The sequence below is a fragment of the Lutjanus erythropterus genome, chromosome 4, assembly GCF_056507025.1.
Source record: "Lutjanus erythropterus isolate fLutEry1 chromosome 4, fLutEry1.hap2, whole genome shotgun sequence".
Taxonomy (NCBI): Eukaryota; Metazoa; Chordata; class Actinopteri; order Lutjaniformes; family Lutjanidae; genus Lutjanus; species Lutjanus erythropterus.
The window spans coordinates 25,003,584-25,024,102 of record NC_139320.1 but is presented as its reverse complement, the minus strand read 5'-3'; the positions used below and the strand labels follow the sequence as shown (position 1 = coordinate 25,024,102).

Genomic DNA, 20,519 nt, shown 5'->3' with positions numbered 1-20,519 from the left:
AACAAAACTGCATTAATTATTGAAAAAGATTTATATCATTATTTGATCCCTTTTTTTGATAAACTGTCTCCAGACTGTTCTTAGCAACAAATAAGATTATGCCTTCAGGTAGTATGAGTGTTCTGGCATTAGGAGAGGCAGAATGTAAAATACAAAAGTAGGAAGTGAATAAGGCTGAGCTCAACAGCATTATGCAGGGGAGGACTTTGCTTCCTACAAACTGTGTTCCAGGGCATGTGACCCCAGGGAAGCTGAAAGCAGGCTGGAGCAGAACGACAGGTGAAACATTCCTCTGTTCCTCTCTGGATAGGTCTTCACAAGGGCACAGATCAGAGGATTAAGTTGCCCATTTTTCTGGGGCTGTTTGGCATTTATCTGGTACCTTATGATTCGCATCCCCTTGCTGAGGCAGAGGCAGAGGCAGAGGGTAACTTCTCAAGATATCAAACACACAAGTCTGTCACAGTCTGTGCTGTTAGCAAGCCGCCTTGATAGAGAGAATGTTAAGCTGACCCATTTTATCAACTAAAGAGACTGGGGCAGCTGTCTCAATGCTCTTACATCACACAGCGAGAATAAGAGTAGAGACTGAGAGAGCAAGAAAGGAGGAGAGATGGGTGTGGTGAATGAGAGGCATGTATTAAAGGGAGGAAGATCAGTTAGAGGAAAAAAACAGTGATGAGAAGGAAACAGAGATAGGTATTTAGAGAGATAAAAGGCAGAAGCAGCATCAAGAATAGATGTGTGTTGTAGATCACTGAATGACGCATCAGTTGCATTTTGATTGTTCCATTACAAAGAAAGACAGCATTCTGACATGAGTTATAATCCACAGTTCTACATATTACTCAACATGTCTGGCTTATAAATGGTGTTTTAAAAGTAAAAGCCCCAAAAGTAGAGCTAAGTTTCAATCTATTGGAACAACTCTGACAAAACATTGCCAATATCAATATCCTGACCCTGGTACTAGACATTCAAAAGGGTTGTGACGGTGAGTAGCCATCTTAAATAGGGAGTGGTTGTTATTGTACAACTACATTCCCAAAGTGCAATAAGAGGACATAGATAAAAATTCACGATTATCCAAAACAGAGCTAGAAAAATAAAAGCACCCTGTATAACAACCGGTGTTTCCCCTATCCTGGTCCTCAGAGCTGACTACCTTGCAGTTTTGTTTTCGTTAACAATGACAATGACGAAATGATTTCGCTAACGCACCTTTTTTTCATGACAAAAACGAGATGGTGACGAGCTAAACATAGCTCTTTGATGACGAAAATATGATGAGACGTATCTGTTGTTTTTGTTGACGAGGGGAGACGAGACAAAAATGTTAGTGGGTTGGATATAGGATTATCAAAATGCATGGCATGTCCTCCAACTGTATGTGCAATTTGTCTGCCAAATGCTGAAGATACCAGCAATGCACCTACATCCTGTCCTTGTTTGGTCATGCCCACAACCGGGCATACACAGTGCACACCGGGCCAGTCACACACACAGTTCATGGACCATGGCGGCAACATCAGCACAAGGGCTTGGTGGGCAGAAAAGATGTGATGATTTATGGATATACTTTACACATAATCCAGCAGAAAATAAAATGGATGGGGAAGTCTAGGCTAGCACTATCAAACTGGTAAGGAATCTGGTGATTATACAAAAGTGTTAAGAGAGTTAACTGTTGCTTTATGAATTGCAAGACAACCTGTCAACCTCAATTACAATTTCCTATATCTGTATTGGCCAAATTTAATGTTTTAAAGTCCTTTTTTTTCAACTAAAATTAATAACTAAAACTGCACTAAAACCCTTTTAGTTTTTGTCGACTAAAACTAGACTAAAACTATCAAGGATAGAAATAACTAAAATGTGACTAAAACTAATAAGCATTTTGTCCAAAAGACTAAAACTAAATAAAAAATGGCTGCCAAAAACAGCACTGCTGCCCTGCATATGTTAGATGTTACTCTGCTCAAACACACCTGATTCAGATGATCAGCTTGTCATGAAGCCTCTGCCTGAGAGCCTGAAGCCTGATAACGAGCTGATCATGTGAATCAGGTGTGTTTGAGCAGGGAAACATCTAAAACATGCAGGGCAGTGAGTCCTGAGGACCAGGATAGGGAAAACACTGAAAACAATTACAAATGTTCCCCTAAAATACTCACATTGAATGGGTAAATGAATGCTCAAGGCCCCACATGATTAAACTGCATTCTTGAAAAAAATATAAGAAATACATTCCCAAATTATGCAGGTTACATTTGTAAGTGGACAGTCATTTCAATATAGCAGTGTGTCTAATAGTTCATTGTTAATTATGCCATTAATTCGTCTTATTTCACATGGGGGATGTGACTGGTTGCAGACTAATAGCCACTCCCTATTCAAGATGGCTTCTCATTGACACACATTTGCCTGATGAAGATCTCGTACCAAAACATTGCAAATACATGTAATATTGCAACTTGGTATGTGGAAGTTCTTTTGCAACTTTTTTGGTCCAGTTTTCTCTCTCACACCTGTGTTATCATGTAGATATATATGTTCTGATTCTGCATGTTCTGTATGTTTAATATTAAACTATAACAAAGCTTTTAGATATTTTGACTCTCCTGTCAAGAACGAATCATGAAACATGGCGAGAGCAACCTGCGACTGTGCACACTCAGTCGCAGTCATTTATTTACACTTACACATATATTATAGGGCAGAAACATGGGTTATTTTGTTGAACTGGGAATCTTTGTCAAAAGATGGTAAATAAAAAAGGAGAAACCAGCAAGTAGACTTTTGAATAACAGGGATAAATTGTGGAGCATGAAAAATTGTAAGAAAAATAAATAATCCCGACTCTGTTTCCCTGAAGAAATGGACTCACTGTTGAAAGCTAATGTCATTAGAGAATGTCTTGCCTCCTAGACACGTCTGGGCATTAACCGTCCTTTTATTGAGCAAATGGACAAAACAACTCTGGTTAGACCAGTGGAGACAGATGATTAGTAAGCCCCGAATGTTTATTACAAGGATAAATAAAGATCCGCTCTCTGTTGGCATCAGTTCAACTTAATTGGCAGCCCTTTCAGAGAGGAGCCCCTGCTGAGCCCTGCCCATGCCTGCCTGAAACAGCTCCAAACGTGAGGCTGCAAGTGTTCGAAGGACTCCTCTGGCAGCCGCTCTCATGCCAGGTGGTCCATTACCAAGGACACAGAGAGAGTGAGCGAGGATGCTGGAGGCAGAGAATCAGGGTTGCTGCAGAGCCTCCACCCCCTGCTTGCCCTGCACCAACCAGACCATGAACTCTTTTAATTAGAGAGGATGCGGCCTCAGCACCTATCAGGCCCTGCTCACAGCTGCACACTCATCCATAATGCATGGCACAGGTTATGAAGCCCCTTTCCCAACATCCCCCTATTGAGAAAGCAAGGCCACACACAAACCAAAATCTCCAACAAGTAAAGAAAGCAGCAAAACTTGAGTCACCAGGTGCGAAAGTGCTAAGTGGAGATTACTGTGTGACAATATGGCAAAAAGTTGATGGCAGGTGGGGATCTTTAAAATGAGCCGTTTGGGGCAACAAGAGGTGCATAGTGTTTGCATATGTCAATGTGGGGGAAGAGCATGATGTGTGTGCATGATTTGTTAATGCTGGCTGAAGTTACGATGGGAGGAGGGCAAAATAGAAGGAAGGAGGAATGCCATACCTTTCACTACCTTATCCAGATAGTGAGCTTGGGAGATAAAAGACAGGACATATAAGGGAGGTTTGAACAGTGCCACTTTCATGACAAGACAGCAAGGCAAGGTGTTAGTTTACATTACAAAAGATAAATAAAAAAAAAATAGAAAAAATGCAGTCATGAAGCAAAATCATGCATTACAAGCAACACAACAAATACAATCCAACACAGAGGGAGAGGGATGGAGACATGGAAAAAAGACAGGGGGGTTGTGAAACACAGAGAAAGTGAATGAGAGAGAGATAAAGAAAGAGACAGATAAAGAAAGAGAGGGTAAAAAGTGATATGTTCAGAAAGAACATTTCAATCTGTCCCCATTTATCAACTGCCGGGATCGGGAGAATATCTCAGGGGAGTATTTCAAAAGCAACGTGATTGATGCACATATTACCACCCTTAAATCTCTCAAGCAATATCGTACAGGAGGTCAGGATGTTCAACAAAAAGTGCTTTTAATCTTGAAACACCTCTATAGACGATGAGGTCACCAGAGGCTCTGGCAGTGGCGGGGCCATTGGATCTCCTGTGCTCCACAGCATGGGGCTCAGGGCCAACGCAGAGCTCTCAATAATGAAAATTGATTTAAATTGAGATCTTTGGCTTCTTAATGGATGACACTGAGGAATATTCTTGTCGAGGGAGTGGGGATCTCAATATGGCACTTATAAAAGGCCCATCAATAATGTAAGGCCAGCATATAAAACATTCACAGACTGAGTCAATGCTCTGTACTCAGGCAGCTCTGTTCCAAGATATGCAAGAGAATACTGTGAGAAAAATTATCTTCATCTGCTTGAATATGGAATAAAGCTTTCACCTATTAATACCAGCATTCTCAACTTTTGTTCCATCTCTCTATTGACTCAAATGTGTGGGAGTTGCACATTTCTGTTCACTGAAGGGGAAGAGATGGCCATTGTGTTCTCACTTCCTCTCTGATGCTTGAGTGGCTGGATCATAGAATAATGAGTGAGTTACCCTGTTAAGTGGCAACTGTCAACAAAGCAGGTGGGGGATCTTTTACTTAAACTATAATAGTCTTAACACAATACTATTCTGCTGGGTAGTTTAACCTATATGAATGCATCACTTATTTTATTTGACTGCCACATATTTTGCATGTAAAGTATCAATCAGTAATCCCTAATTACAATGTTCAAGTAAATACTGAAATATAATAAAGTAGAAATGTAAAGAAAGACATATGTTGGAAATGCAAGGGTTGGGAGAAAAAAATCGGTATGTGATTAGTTTTTCTTAATATATTAACTAGCACTCAGGCCATTAGCTCCATGCTAACACATAATAAGAATCCTGAGTATTTTGCTACAGAAATTAGCATTGCTGTAATATTATCTTAACAAACGGACCTGTTTTACTTCACATGCTTAACATAAACTGACATGTGTGCTCACAGTTAGAGGCATATATTTCCTATGATCTGTGGAAACAAAGTAACAGCTGCTGACTTAACAGTGTTTACTCCGTCTGTGGCTTCAACAGTCCACACTGACTTGGCTACAGCATCTTCACACTTCTACCGTGTGCAGTTATCAGGGGCTCTGTTCATTTTGGCCCTTTAATTTTATCTATCATTATATTATTCTTTTAGCACTAGCTTGATGAGCAGGAACACCTAAATGTAGTATGTTTCCTTTGAAATGTTTTTATTTACTACTTTTAAATGCAATGTAGCAATGATGCTCCTGAAATAAAACTCAGAGAGCCTGACATGAAATGTGATGCGTGTTGTTTTTGGAAATATCAGTCATGACACAGTCTTTACAAGTGTATAATTCAACTTTTAAAAAGCAAACAAAAATCACAATAAATCATAATATTGAATTGCAATTCTTGGAGAACCACAATACATGAGAATCGCAAAACAGAATCGAATCAGCATCCAAGTATAGCATGATAGTATCAAATCCGGGGATAAGTGTATCGTCCCAGCCCTAGGAAATACTTTAGTAAAGTACCAATATCTCAACACTGTACTTCACTACACTACTGGAGTATATGTGTTTAGTTGCTTCCTGTCGCTAAAACAAAGAACCAAAAAGAAGAGCAGATAACAGAAGTAAAAATAAGAGAAGAGAACTGATGCAACACAGAAACAGAATGGTAAAGTTGCAATCTTGCAAAGCAGGCATCACATAGCATGTCCTCTGGATGGTTTGCTCTGATGTCTGGAGGAGGTTTGACAGTCCTGACATCAAATATCAAGAATAACTAACATTGAAACACTTGTCTTTGTGAACTCAAGCTACACCTTAACATAGAAACTGTCAAACCTCACGACATCCATCACCTCAACTCAAAAATATCTTCATGCTGTCCTTTTGGCAGTGGGAATTTCAAAAAGAAAAGAGAGGTCACAAACAGAGGTCAACTACTGCTTACTTATGATAACAACTTTTCTGTCTGTTCTTGCTGGTGTTTACATATTACCGCCATCAGTAGTCCCTTTGACAAACAAATGCACTTAAAATAGCATACATATTAATATAATATTAATATTAAGTACACTTGTATACACACAACATTTAGTAAGCTCCATCTACCTCCTAACTATTCTCTCTGTGAACAATTCTATCAAAAATAAAAAAGTCAACATTATGAGCCCATGAATCACTGCTGACATCCTCTGCTAAAGGTTTTTGAAATCCACTATTTAACACACGGCACTTCACAACTTCACTCTCTGGCAACACAACGAAAACTCAGTCTAAACATTTTTTTAGGTTCATGTAAGCCAAGGTTTTCGAGAAAGCTCTTGACATTCAATTTAATGTCTTGAAAACTTAACTTCTGTGAGTGTTTACAGAAGAACAATTGTTAGCATAAAGCTAAAAGTGGTGGTTGACCTGCTCATATGACTCATATGTCAGCATTTAAAATTAATAGTAAATGGAAAGGGAGCAAAGAAAGAGATGAGGAAAAGGATGAGTAAAATGAAAGGACACCTTAGCACATTCCCACATTAAAATGCATGAAGGCAAGCCTCAGATCCTTGAGTAAACCTGTTCATGCTTTACCGAGTTGCACAAATTCAATTAAGCATGCTTTTCCCTCTCTTCTCCAACTGGACCCTTCCCCTCACACCCAGCGCTTCATACACACTCAGGCAGACAGGCAGCCTACGCCTTTGTTGGCCCCCAAACACACATACATACACCCCCCCCACTCAAACCAAAACTTCTTTCCATCCTACCAATAGTGCAGTGTTCTCCATTCCAGCCCGGACTGCATTCACATTTGCCATCCTTGCAAGTGCCATGTTCGTTGCAGCGAGGGTGACACGCCCTCTGGTCACACCCAGTGCCCATCCAGCCATCGTCACAGCGGCAGCTGCCCGACACACAAATGCCATGGCCACCACAGTCCGCTGCACAAATCTCTGTGGGAGACAGGGACATAGAAAAAGACAAAAAAGAGTGGGGGAAGACAGACAGAAAGGAAAGAAGGGGGGTGGAAGTGGGGTGGAAAGGGAAGACAAGGCGGTGACGGGACAAGACAACAAGGGTGAAGAAAAGACAAATCCAGGAGTTATTGTCAAGAAAAGGCCGCCACGCTCCGCTACCTTGTCTGATGGCAGCTGAAAGGAAATTCCTGCACCTCATAAGGGGCAATCCTTTTTGACAATACAAATCTAATAAGTCCATTACAAAGAAAAGACATGGATTGTGGCAGCCTTAGCAGACTTATTCTTCTCCTTGCCTCTTCTCCTCTTTGTAAATTCACCTCTTTCTGCCACAAAGGGGGTAAAGAGGGGAAAAAATACACAGCTGGAATTTCTTGTAGGAATGGAAACATTATCAGCGGCACCATTTTGATGAAACTGTGTATGTTGCTGTATTTCCTTTACAGTTCCTGCAGTGTTTATAGGTTCACAACATGCTTTACTATAGGCTACATGCAGGAGGCAAGGCTGCACAGCATGATTCAAGGCATGAGATGTCAATATGCTGTTTTTATTCTACCTAAGTGCAGTGTACCAGAGGAAGAAGTACATTCATGGAATGAAGGAGACTGAGAGACAGAGCCACAGTAAAGCTTGGCTGGCGCTATTGTGTGGCAGCTGAAAGACCTCCCTGACAGGCTGTGATAGAGCCTGGGACATTACCCACGTCTCATGAACTCGAGGGAGAGTATGACAAGACGAAAGCTCAAAGAAATTAAACACTGACAGATTTATTATGAATCTCATTGAAATGTTAACCTCTTTATTAACTATTCTGTAAAAAAGAGGCTTAGCAGTATGGGCAACGAGGAACAATAGCCATGTATTCCAGGCTTATTAGCCAAGCCAATTCAAATTTGACCACAGGGGACCAAACTGGAGGTAAAATCTTTTAATAAGTCAATTACTGCCTTTACGGTGCCTATTTTGTCATTGCTACAAATTAAATTTGAGTATTTTCAGCCACAAACCATAACATGACATTACCAGCTTAAAAAGCTTTTTTAAAAATCACTCTTCCCTGCTAATTATAGCTCAGCACTTTGTTAAACTATGAAAATGCTAATTTTACATCTGACTTCTGATTTAGAGGTACAGAATGCTTGCGGCATTTGAATCAGTGCCCCTTATGCCTGCCACACACACACACACACACACACACACACACACACACACACACACACACACACACACACACACACACACACACACACACAAAAAAAAAAAAACAAAAAAAAACAAAACTCATTACACATGCAAAAATTTCAGAAAGGATTTTGTTACAGTACAAAGGTTTGCTCATCAATCATTTTCTAACTATTTATTGAGCAACGCCGCCTTCTACACCCTCCAAAGACCATAATAACACAGTTAAATAGAAGGTGCTAATCAGCATAATGAACATCTTGAGTGATCTCATTAGCACATGTGTTGAAAAAAAAACAACAACCCAAAACTGATCATAGCGGTTCCTTTCTCAAAATTATTAGAATACATACCGGTCAGACAAAACTGACTGTGAGACAACTGCTCACTTGGAACACAGGAGAAAGCTTTAACGTGATAAAGATGCAATTACAGCCTGCAGGCAAACCCTCATTATCCGTGGCCAGAGGAGTCCACAGTGAGAAATACCCCCATCCCCATGATGGCCGTTACCATTTGCACTAAAGGACTGTGTAAACAAACTTTCCTCTGGGTGGGAGAATGGCAAAAATGGCATAAAAACACACATATTAAAGGACATAAAACCTCAGGCATTGTTTTATGGCTTGTAACAGTATTACTACCAACTGTGCACACCCAGGTTGTACTGTTCCAAAGCCACACAAGAAAATGAGTTTGTGACTTAAAAGTATTGGGGAGGTGGGGGGATTAAAGAAACTTGAAAGATATATTGAAAGCTTTCCATCTTTTTCTTCCCCGAGTCTGCAAGGTTATAGGGTGCTAGCTGTGCTACGCCACTACCAAGCTTAGTGTTGTATTAGACTGCAGAAAGCTCTACAATGAACAGGATAAAGGCGGATAAAGAGCCAACTCATCATCATTTACAGAGCTCTTTCTCTGCGAGGCAAACTCAGACTAACTGCCCATTTCCCTCAAAATCCCTGGGATTACCTAATAGGTCATTGTGTCTGCTTGGAATATAAAGGGATTCATGGATCCAAGTGACTGCTGGACTAAAACTTCATTTCAGAAATATTTTATGTGAATACAAATTATGTTGTCTAAATGAAAGCAGCTGAAGGCTACAACTGTATCAGATTCTGCAAAAACAGAGCTGATGTACCAATTATCAACACATCAGAGGTATGTTCAAACTGATCTATCTGAAGCTTTAATCTGCCACAGAATAACCATAAAACATGAATTCACTCTCATGTGAGTATTTTTATATGTGTGAATTATTGTGAAATTATTCAGCTGCATTTACAGAAGAAAGACAAAAAAAGCATAATGAAAAAAAAAGCATCTGCCAACACTGCAAGTCAGTAATGTTAGATACCTCCATTTGACAGCTCTTTAACAATCTATCACTAAGTTCACCGAGGTTTTACAGCAAAATACATTTCTGGTAAAATTTGAGCAGGCAGGGTGCTGTCAGAGCTAAACTCAAATTGCACAGGAGTTTTTTCATCTGTAGAGCCCCAAGAAGGTATATTCTAGCTGTAAAACTACATCTTATGCTCAACCTGTTCTTGACTATCAAGAGAGAACATTCCCCATGGACAAAATGAACACAATGGGAACAATCCTCCAGAGCAGAAAGAGCTATCCTCAGCTGTGAGCTTTATACCCACGTGAAGAAAGCCAGAACTCAAGAAAGAGCATTAACTTGCATTAGATCATGCCTCTGACAATATCCCTGCTATGCGTGTTTCCCTCATTTCCGCAGCTGCCAACTAACCATGTGGAGATTGAAGATGAAACCATTTGGAAAAGAAATACATTTAGAGCAAAATCAACCAGGGTTTGATTGCTAACTGTGGACCTCCAGCTGATCATTGATGTGAATAATTTAGGCTTTTATGTGAGCTGTTTTCTTCTAACATAATCAGAAATGTTTACTTCTGTGAGGAGCCAAGCAATTATCAAAACTATATTGAATCAAGCAGTGGAATAAAATCCAACAAAAAGGCAAGGATTGGTATAAGAGATGAACTGACAGAGATGTCAAGGTTATTACATGTTGTTTATTTGGAGGTATGAAACTGAAGTGGTAAACATTAAAGGGTAAAAATCATAGCAGGGATCAATGTTAATGTTTTTAGTGAGTCAGAAATCTACTTGCCCAAAGCAAATTTTTACTTGCCTCTGTGCTAATTGTTTTATTAGTGCTTATTAAATAACAGCAAAGACAGGAGTTAACTGTCAAGTTTAATCTGGGGCAGCATTGTCTATTAAATGTCAGACAATAGTGAAAAATGCATATTCAAGTTTTTAAAGTCCAAGTTGATGTCTTTAAATGTCTCATTGTATCAGTCTAAAACCCCAAAAGATATTCAGTTTAAAATGATAAGAGGGGAATCTCCTTGTTTAAGAGGAAGAAAACAGGATTTTATGCCATTTTGCAAGGAAATTAATTTAGTTATTCATTTATTATCAAAACAGTTTCATAGTTTAATTTACTTACTTTAATTTAATTTTTTACCACTTACCCAGTTGGGCAGGTGAGTTGACAGAATTACTTGCTCAGCATGGTGTTTTACTGACCAGGCAATCCTTACTGTTGAGTCCTGTATACAAGTTAAAATACTCAAGACTGTGATGACTACTTGTCAGGATTTGAGGATATAAATGCAAGAGATGACTAAAGATTCATATGAATGTATTAAACTGTGAAATCCTCAGTGGTTGTATTGCATTATTTGTATTCACATTTGTTGTATTGCAATATTATTTACTTACTCACTTCATAGTTAAATTATGTTCTTTTTTATTTAATGCATAATTTAAAATCCTACTCTTCAACAGGTGCAATGCTTATTCATTGTTAAGAGGCTGCCACATTCATAAGCACATGAGACAATAGCTGAAATGCTGTTTACAAAAAAAAGCTTGGCTAATTTATTTTCATCTATTTATAATATTTTGTGTGAGTACTTTTCCTTTTTGGTACTTATTAATCAGAGCTAACTCAGCACTGGTCTGTCAAAGGGAATTCAGCCAATGTTTACTCTAATCTGCGGGAAGCACTCACCTGTAGAGCAGTCATGGCCTGTCCAGTTGGGATCACAGCTGCAGGTTCCGGTGTCTGCCAGGAAAGCTCCATGTCCAGAGCACTGGTCCATGCAGGAGGCCCTGGGGCTCTCACATCCTGGCCCGCCCCACCCCACAAAGCAGTGGCACTCTCCCTGGACACATACCCCTCGGCCTGAGCATGTCGGGTCCAGGCAGTCCACTAAAAGGGTTCCAAAGAGACACTGTCAGACACACCAGTCACCTGCTGTTTCCCTCTTTCAGAGGCAACCTGGCGTTTCTATTTGAGCCTGAGTAGAATGACAACTGCAGTGGGCTGCAGCTCAGCTGCAGCTGGCTTAGCGCATGTTCAATGAATATACAGAGGGGACACACAGACGTGATGACGTGAGGAGGCCCACTTTCTCTAAAACCGGAGACAAGATGATAAACAAGGGAATTAAATGGCTGTTTTCACGCTGGGGCATGTGGCACCAACCTACAGGTACTGTCCACGCTCCTGCTGGCACGCTCCCATCATCCCATAATGAAAAATCCTCTCAAAGAGGGAAGTTGCCTTAATAAAAGCATGTTTCTCTAAAAATGAAAGCCACAATGATGTGTACTTCAAAGCTGTAAAAACCAAAACTCACATTAACATAACGTAAAGGAGAAATGGGGTAGAGTAAGGGAAAGCCTGGGGAAACTGTAACATTTCCAAGGCAAGAGAGCGTGTTCGACTCTAGCCTACAGAAGCCTTGCACTGGCTTCCTTCTGCTGCATCTTTTTTGTACACCACATCAGTGTACATTGTATCAGTTCAATTAGTATGCAAATATCAAATTAATGCCTGTTTTATAACATCCTTTCCCTTGACATGTTGTTAAATGAGTGCTCACTTTGCAAGGCACTAGAGTAGAGGGAGCCTCCAATTGCAATAATAACATTCTTTCTACCAGACAATATCTGCATGGCACACACAGATGGCAAATGGGCGCCAAGCAGGAGCAATGTCTAGCCACTGAGAGCAGCAGGCCGCGCCATGGCAGCTCCCCTTTACCATGACATAAATGGTTATAAAGGCCGTTATAGTAAGACAAACAGGATCTCTCGCCTCTTAGCAGATGGTTTGGGCACAAGGCACAAAGATCAGAGGCTAACTGACAAGAAACTCTCTCCTGGCAATTAATCATTGTGCCTGAAGGTCGCACGGAAGAAAGGTAAAAATGTTAAAGGGCCCTCGTCCACATTCCCCTCCACTCCTTATGGCTAGCACTCCACCCAAAATAGAATGGGGGCCTATGGATGTCACAAACCCCCATTTATCAAACTCCCAGGGTCCATTTTTCATCTTGAAATGAGAGCCTTCAAGAGCTGACAAACACAATGGCTCCTTCAATCTTATCTGGTCAAGCCTTATCCAGCATCATGAATGTGGAGTTCCTAATGGATTAACACCAGACTTTGTGACTGAATTTCAGACAATAAATGTACTGTTTCCATTAACGTAATGCCTTATATTTATGATTTATACAGCAAAAGTCACCTAGGATGCATAGTGTTAAGTGTTATGGCTATAACGCACTTCATAGAGGATGTCCTGTCTTTACTACTAGATAGACTGTTAAATAAGCCATAGCAACTTAATAGCTGCTCCCATTATGAGTTTTCTTTTAAAATGTCAAGCACTAACAAGCTAAGATGGTGGTTACGGCAGCCATTTCATGTAGGATTTTATAAGTTGAGGATACATTACCATGACTTATTAAAACAATCACCTTCTTCACAGTTTTCCCCTTTGTAGCCTGGGTTGCAGATACAGGTTCCCACGATACACGTCCCATGGCTACTGCATGTGATGTCAATGCACTGGTTGGTGGGAACGTCACACTCGGAGCCCTTCCAGCCGCTGTGACACATGCAGCGACCTTTAAGGTATTGACCATTCCCGCTGCATAGCACCGGACAGGCGGCTTTGAAAAGAGCAGACAGCATACATCCATTTGAATGGACCCCTCCAACCATAGCTTCAAAGAATAGTGTGTGCTAAAGCCTCCATCCGACAACGAGCTTCTGAACAAAATGTTAAAAAGGTTTCCTTTTCAGTGTACAATATGCAGCACAAATTACTGCGCCTTGGCATCCAGTGCAGATGTGACCCAAATCCTAACAAAACCAAACAACAAATACCTACACAATAGCTGTTCTGTGGCAGTTGAAAATAAAGAAGAGTGAAATAAAAATGTGTCAAATATGGTGCAGATCAACACATGGATAAGAGATGACATTAAAGCGTATGCATAAATGTAATCATAATAAACCGCTATCATTCTAAAACACTGCCTTAAGTGATTTTTAGATTATTTTAATTTGGTGAAAAAAATTAATGAAGCCTTGGTTTCAATAATTGAAAAAATTCCAGCCCTACAATCTAAAGCTCTCTTCTCTATACAGTCATTCAAAAATTCTTTTATTCTTTTATGTGTTACACAATAACACAGAGATAAAAATTAATCTTCGGGAGTAGTACTGCCTAATTTAAGAGGGAATATCTGTAGGTCTGTAAGTATAATAAAAAGTTATTGTAAGATTGAAATTGCTTTTTTTTCTGGTCAGGCAATGAACATCATTTGGTCAGCATCCTAAAACATTATGTATCTGAATGATGTCGATCAATAAAGACATTATTACTGAAGGTGTGACTCACCTCGCCCACAGTCAGGTCCTTTGAATCCTAAAAAGCAGTGGCACGTTCCAGCGACACAGTCACCGTTCCCAAAGCAGTTACTGGGACAGTCATCAATAGAATCTGCAAGAGAGCAATCAGGAGCTTTTCTGAGTAATGTGCTTTGAAAAACAATTTTCCTCCCACTCATTTTCTCTGGATTGATTATTATCCCTTTGCTAATGACAGTGATAAGTGCAAGCTCCAGTCTGTCAACATTTTTATTTCACTGCATAACATTTTTGAGTCTTACTTATGTTTCACCCGGATGGGAGAATTCACTAAAAGAATAAACAAGTTATGATCATCTGAGCTTCTACCAAAAGTTACAAAGCAAAGTTCTGAATTCACTGAATGTGATGATAAGTGACATGCATCATTTGACAAACCTAATTTGACGGTTTTATGGCACACTGCAACCAGGCGATTTGAAGCATCAGCAACACTGGAAGCTGCATTTCCCTACTGCCATGGGTAATGTTACTGTATCATATTTTCTTCTATGGTCGGATTTTCAGTCTGCTTTATGTATCTGCAGAAACAACGAGGCCAGACAGACTTCTTTGTGTTCCTGTTTTGTCTATTCATCACAATGCTACAGTATATATATATATATATACATATATATACACACATATATACATATATATATATATATATATATATATATATATATATATATATATATATATATATATATATATATATATGTATATATATATATATATATATACACACACATATATATATATATAAATTCTTCTTTGTTTGGTGAATATAGAAATAGCAGTTTATAGTGCTGAATGCCATTGGTTAAGACTGTGCTTTGATGTGTTCTTTCAATAGTTCAATTGTGTTCAACTGAATCTTTGAAAACATCCTGTACACCAGTTCTGTAATTAAAAAAAAAGAAATGAACCAAGAAAAAAAGAAAAAAGAAAGAAAGGAAGAAAGAAAATTGCATTGGGATATTCAAAATGTGTCTTGGCACCTTGTCTAAATCTAGTTGGGCTCATATCAAACAGCGTGCGATTTTATCACACAGACCCCCAATCATTCACTCTGATCCAGACAACATTTTCTACACAGTCACTGGTGTTAATAGATGTCTCACCATGTGCACAGAACTGGCACTATAAAAAAAAACGTAACACACAATGCTGTGTTGTCTTTTAGCATGTCATTGAAAACTAGAATTGCTGCCTTGTGGTTGTATGCCTCCGTATGCCAACCATTCAACTCGCCGTTTACATCCATGTCTGTCCAGACTCATAATATATGTACTGAAGACAGAATTATATAAAAGTGTATTTTTTGGCAAAATAGACGTGTGATTTCAGTGAATAATTCCCATTAAGACACATGTGATGCAATGACAAACATGCTGTCTTCAATTAAAGACTGTTTTTACAGAGGAGTACAGAGGACAGATAGAGAGCTTCAAGTGTTTTTGCAGAATATAATAATGTCAGAGTGAAGTAAATATATAATATATCATCGCCACCACCATTATTTCATTCTGTCCGATTAAACCTTTGGATTACATTTTGTCATAATTGGTGTAATCCTTGAGTTATGACCAAAAGCATGTTTTGTGAGGTTACAGTGATCTTGACCTTTGACCACCAAGTTCTAATCAGTTCATTCTTGAGTTCAAATGGACATCCAAGGTACTCTTGAGATATTGTGTTCACGAAAATTGGATGGACTTGAGGTTAACAGTGACCTCTCTGATCTGCCACAATCTAATCAATTCATCCTTGCATCCAGATGGATGTTTTTTGCACAATATTTGAAGAAATTCCCTCAAAGCGTTCTTGAGATATGGCGTTCACAAGAATGGGACGGACAACTGAAAACATAATGCCTCCAGCCACCGCCATTGTGGTGGTATAAAAATAAAAAACAGTAGCTTGTGAGACAATTGCAACAAAAAACAAAAACTTTCTATACTTCCTATTGTGTCAGTGTTCCAAACTGTACAACATTAAATTTTAAACACAAGATGGCTATGGTATAGAAATTATTTTGCATGTGATGGGCTTTTAATGTGACTTCTGTGTATTTGTGTAAAAGCCATTACAGTGAATGATTTTTAATACTTTAACAGTGCCTTCAGTTGCTCCTTTACCTTTCAAGTTCCTAGAATATCGTACAATAATGTTCTTCTGTGGCTTTATTGTATCTTTCTTCATTTCCTAACAAACAAAGGGGCTTTTTTTGTGTGATGCAAACAATCAGCCCAACACTCTTGTCATTTCCTCTATTGATCCATCTGACTAAATCAAATAAATTGCAAAATAATTATTTCTACAATGATGTTCTGACACTCATTTTTATTAGAAATAAGAGTGACCGCTGATCTCTGAGGCGCTCGACAGCAGCAGAATTTTGAAACATGATGCTCACTGAATTAAGTCTGAAATGGTGCTGAAAAATATTCAATCTTGTCCAGTGCCTTCAGGCAGCAGAAGCTCTGAGGCAAAACTTACTGAACAAAGAATCTCTTGTGCTCCACAAAGGGCTAGAAATGTGAGCCATGGCTTCAGCTTCCCTTTACTCTGGAGAGTCAATCATCATGGAGGATGCAACGCAAGACAGAGAGAAAAGACAAAGACACAGAGGGAGAAAGAGATAGAGGCAGTCCAGAGATACAGTGAGAAAAGAGAGGGGTAGACAGTGAGCAGAGAAATGCTGCTGATGTTTTCACTGCTGCAGGCTCTTGCCATGTTGGGTTAGTGAAGGGATGCAGGGGAGACTATCCTCTGGGGTGGTAGAGGCAAATCAGCATTTTGGTGGGATTCTGATGGCTCCCAACAAGAACATCTACCTACAGTAAGAAGCCTGGGCTTTTTTTGCTCCAAGCTAGTGAAACCAGCCGTGTGTGTGTGTGTGTGTGTGTGTGTGTGTATATATGTGTGTGTGTGTGTGTGCGTGTGTGTGTCCATTAGAAATTCCTCCCAGAAGTGCAATTATGCAGAAGAGATTCCTGGCGTGAATCTTGCAGCTCATGTATATAGGGACAACAAAAACTAAATGGGTTGTAATTTATTGCTCACCAACCTACTGACATACTGGAGGTAGATATTCTACATTAATGTGCCTCTAATTAAGGTTATCTTATCTTTGTTCATCATGGGAATTTCTTTGGTGAACAACAAACTGTCAAATTGAACATATTCAATTGAGTAATCGTGAACTGCAGTGCTCCCATTCTGAATGCTGACGCAGTTTAGCAGACTACGCACTCCCCATGTCTATTGCCTCTGTTTCCTCTGAGAGCAGGCAGGGGAGGCCATGAATATCTCTTAGCCACACACTCGACATAGGCCAACGCATAAATCATGGATTCAAGCAGAGCTTCATTGAAATTCATTACCCTTCATATCAGGGGAGCTAACTATTGTGCGAGTCTCTCCAGTCGGTGAGGACAGAGTAGCGTGCAGTAGGCAGGTTTAATCAGCGCCTTGCCATGCTCTCAGAAGATGCTCCGCACCTCTGAATGATGGGCGGCTGTGTACAAAGAGAGCCACTGCTATACAGTGAGACAGATATAGAGTAAGACACTGATGCTGGGTCTTTGCTTGCCTTTGCTATGCTCCCCTGTACAGGAAGCCGCATCTGGGTTGAAGCATGTCTGGCACCAGGCAGCAGGGACAAATGGCTTCATGCTCCAGAGGGCTGTGATACAAAACATTCAGTAGGACACATTTCACATTGCCATGGAGCCACAGCCAAGTAATGAGGAGCAGCCCAGATTAAAGACAGGGGCGCTCTATCCCCTCAGATGTATTATGGCATGTATGTATAACAAGCAAACCTTTCATTTAACACATGTGAATGGCGTAAGGTGCCAGTCCATCTGTAAAATAAGACATTTTTTCCTACCACTGTCACTATCACTTAAATAATTTTTCTGTTAGCGTCAAATAAACAATGCTGCACATGTCTCTTGATGTGCCTGTTCTGGATATTGTTCACATATATTTCTATGCCTGGGCTGCTCGATTTGAAGGTCAACTCTATCCCTGCACGGCTCAATACAATTCAGGCAGTTGGTGAGATTCAATTTCTGCTGAAGGGCACTTAACCGGTGACCCATTTTAGAAAGGGCCCCTATGCCTCCCTCTAAGCTCCTGTGGGCAGATCAGCTCTGATACAAATGAACAGAGGCAGAATTCTAGCTCTGACTAACTCTGCCCCACCCCGTCCTATCCCCATTCCCATTCGTTGCACAGAATACCTTATCTGGTTGTGTTTTCTCTGATGCAAACCACAGGAGGCCTCCATGCACACCAAGTCAAGAAGAAATAAGCAAAAGTAAACACGCTGCCCTGACTCCCGCTCTTCGTGTCATATCATATATTAAGTATTGAATTACAGCTGTTGTTGGCACAGCAAGGGGGGCATCTCTTGCCTGTCTCCACTTGGTGTTACATTGGTGTTGAGGACAGCTTCTCATCGATCTGCTGCCTGGCACGGCCCCTGTCACAGATGGACTCTGGCCCAGGAGCTTTTAATTAAAGAGCATGTGAGAACAGCTCCCAGCTGCCATCCCTGTGAAAGTCGACACCTCGGGCCCTCTCACACCTTGCTTGATACAGCAGTGCTAATCAAAGGCGCTTTAGGGAGAACAAAGAGGAGCGTACAAAACGAAATCACCTCCACAAAGAAGGACGTATGTCTGGAACACAGCCGTGTGCCATACACTGTTAGTCAGAGGAGAGAAATACCTTCCCTACTTTGATATATGGAAAGTAGATGGAAATTGGAGCAAATCATGATCAAAAATGGCACTAGCAGGAGGGTACAATCATACTTTGAATTGTATGCAAATGGTTCCCAGAAGCTGGACCCCTGATTCGCTCAGAAGACACTCAGAGTAATGAGGATATTATGATCTCTCAATGCCCTACTCAGGGGCATGGCAGGATAGCAGTGATGTCCTGATTTTTGTAATATTCAACTTCACCTTGATTAACCTGCACTTTCCTTGGCTATTGAAATCTGCCAAAAACTGCCTCTGACTCCTGCCCCAAGTCAGGGCTGTTTGCGGTGGAGTACTGCTGGTTGGTATTATAGGGATTATGTGGATTGCTATTACAGGTTTCAGCAGCAGGTCATGCCCAGGGCACTCACCTATGGCGGTGGTGAGGAAGGAGACAGTTTCGGTTTCTTTTCCGTCGTTGTAGATGGCCAGATGCCAGATGCCCGAGTCCATGTACTGGATAAAACCTGTGTCGTGTGTGGTGATGGGTACCAGGCTCCGCTGCATGGCCACAGGCCCCTCCAGACCATGGATGTCCTGGGCCAGGAGCCGCCGCCCATCCAAAAGCTCCACAAAGTCAAACTGAAGACAGACACACAGAAAGTGAGAAAGACTGATAGATGGACCGCAGACATGCCATTAGAGTGACACATGAGACTTGAGTGCTTTCAGCCCTCTTTATAGCAGAGCATCATTTGGTCTGCATGAATAACTCATCATTCCAGAGGAGCTTGAGTAAGTCTTGGCACATTGTGGCTGGATGGGCTAGTCTACATATCTTATATTAAAGCCTTGTTTAAAACCATTAAAGTAAAATAAGCTGGGGGAAAAATTTTAAAGCTAGTGTTTACCAAATAACATCTGCAATGATTTGCTTCATATTAGTAGTAACTCAATGAATACCAATGAGACAGCATTTCATTTTCATGTACATGAGGAAGGGAATCTCGATTTATCTGCCACTCTACGTGTAATCAGTCACAGCACGAAAACTCCACTCTAGATGATTTCTTTTGAAGTAAAAATAGAGGAAAGAGACAAACATGATCTTTTGACAGAAAAATAAATCACATTGGACATTAATGCAAACAAAAATCATGCTTTGAACAATTTTCTGAACTGCAGTTACATTTACACAGGAAATCTAAAGTCTGTGAACCAACCAGTCAGATGTGATAAATAGCATGATATATCTGATTCTGTGTTGCACATAGATGGAAAATTAGTGTAAAGAAAAATCTCCCTTTCTTGGCCCCTGAGTCCTGTATATTTGTGTGATTCATTGATGATATTGAACCTGAACGAAATTTGCAATAAATCCTTTCTGCAACACAGAAAGTGATTCATAATACAATAGAGAGATTTATGAATTGGTTTGTATTCCTGACACGCTCCTACATGGTTAGATAGATTTTTTTTAAACAATATTCCAATTTATATTCTGTGGCAGAGAAAGAATGGAAAAAGAAGCAGAATTCTAATACTATGCAGACATGATTGTAAATTATTTCACCCAGTCTCACATTTACAATTTATTATTGTCTTCAAAACTCTCTTTCCATACAACTAAGAAGCACAGCACAGCACAGAATACAATAGATAAACTGTAGTAACAAATCAATGGGTGTCAGTGACATT

General features: G+C 40.1%; 1 protein-coding gene across 1 annotated transcript in view; it reads right to left on the bottom strand.

Moving 5' to 3' along the window:
* Positions 1-20,519, bottom strand: part of tenm4 (teneurin transmembrane protein 4) — a 184,204-nt gene that overhangs the window by 64,476 nt on the left and 99,209 nt on the right. Inside the window, exons 11-16 of the mRNA XM_084717417.1 lie at positions 19,253-19,463; positions 14,096-14,197; positions 13,167-13,361; positions 11,411-11,611; positions 6,961-7,146; positions 3,711-3,737 (exon numbers count right to left, since the gene is read on the bottom strand). Coding sequence (XP_084573543.1) covers positions 3,711-3,737; positions 6,961-7,146; positions 11,411-11,611; positions 13,167-13,361; positions 14,096-14,197; positions 19,253-19,463 — 922 coding nt within the window. The remainder of the gene's footprint in view (positions 1-3,710; positions 3,738-6,960; positions 7,147-11,410; positions 11,612-13,166; positions 13,362-14,095; positions 14,198-19,252; positions 19,464-20,519) is intronic.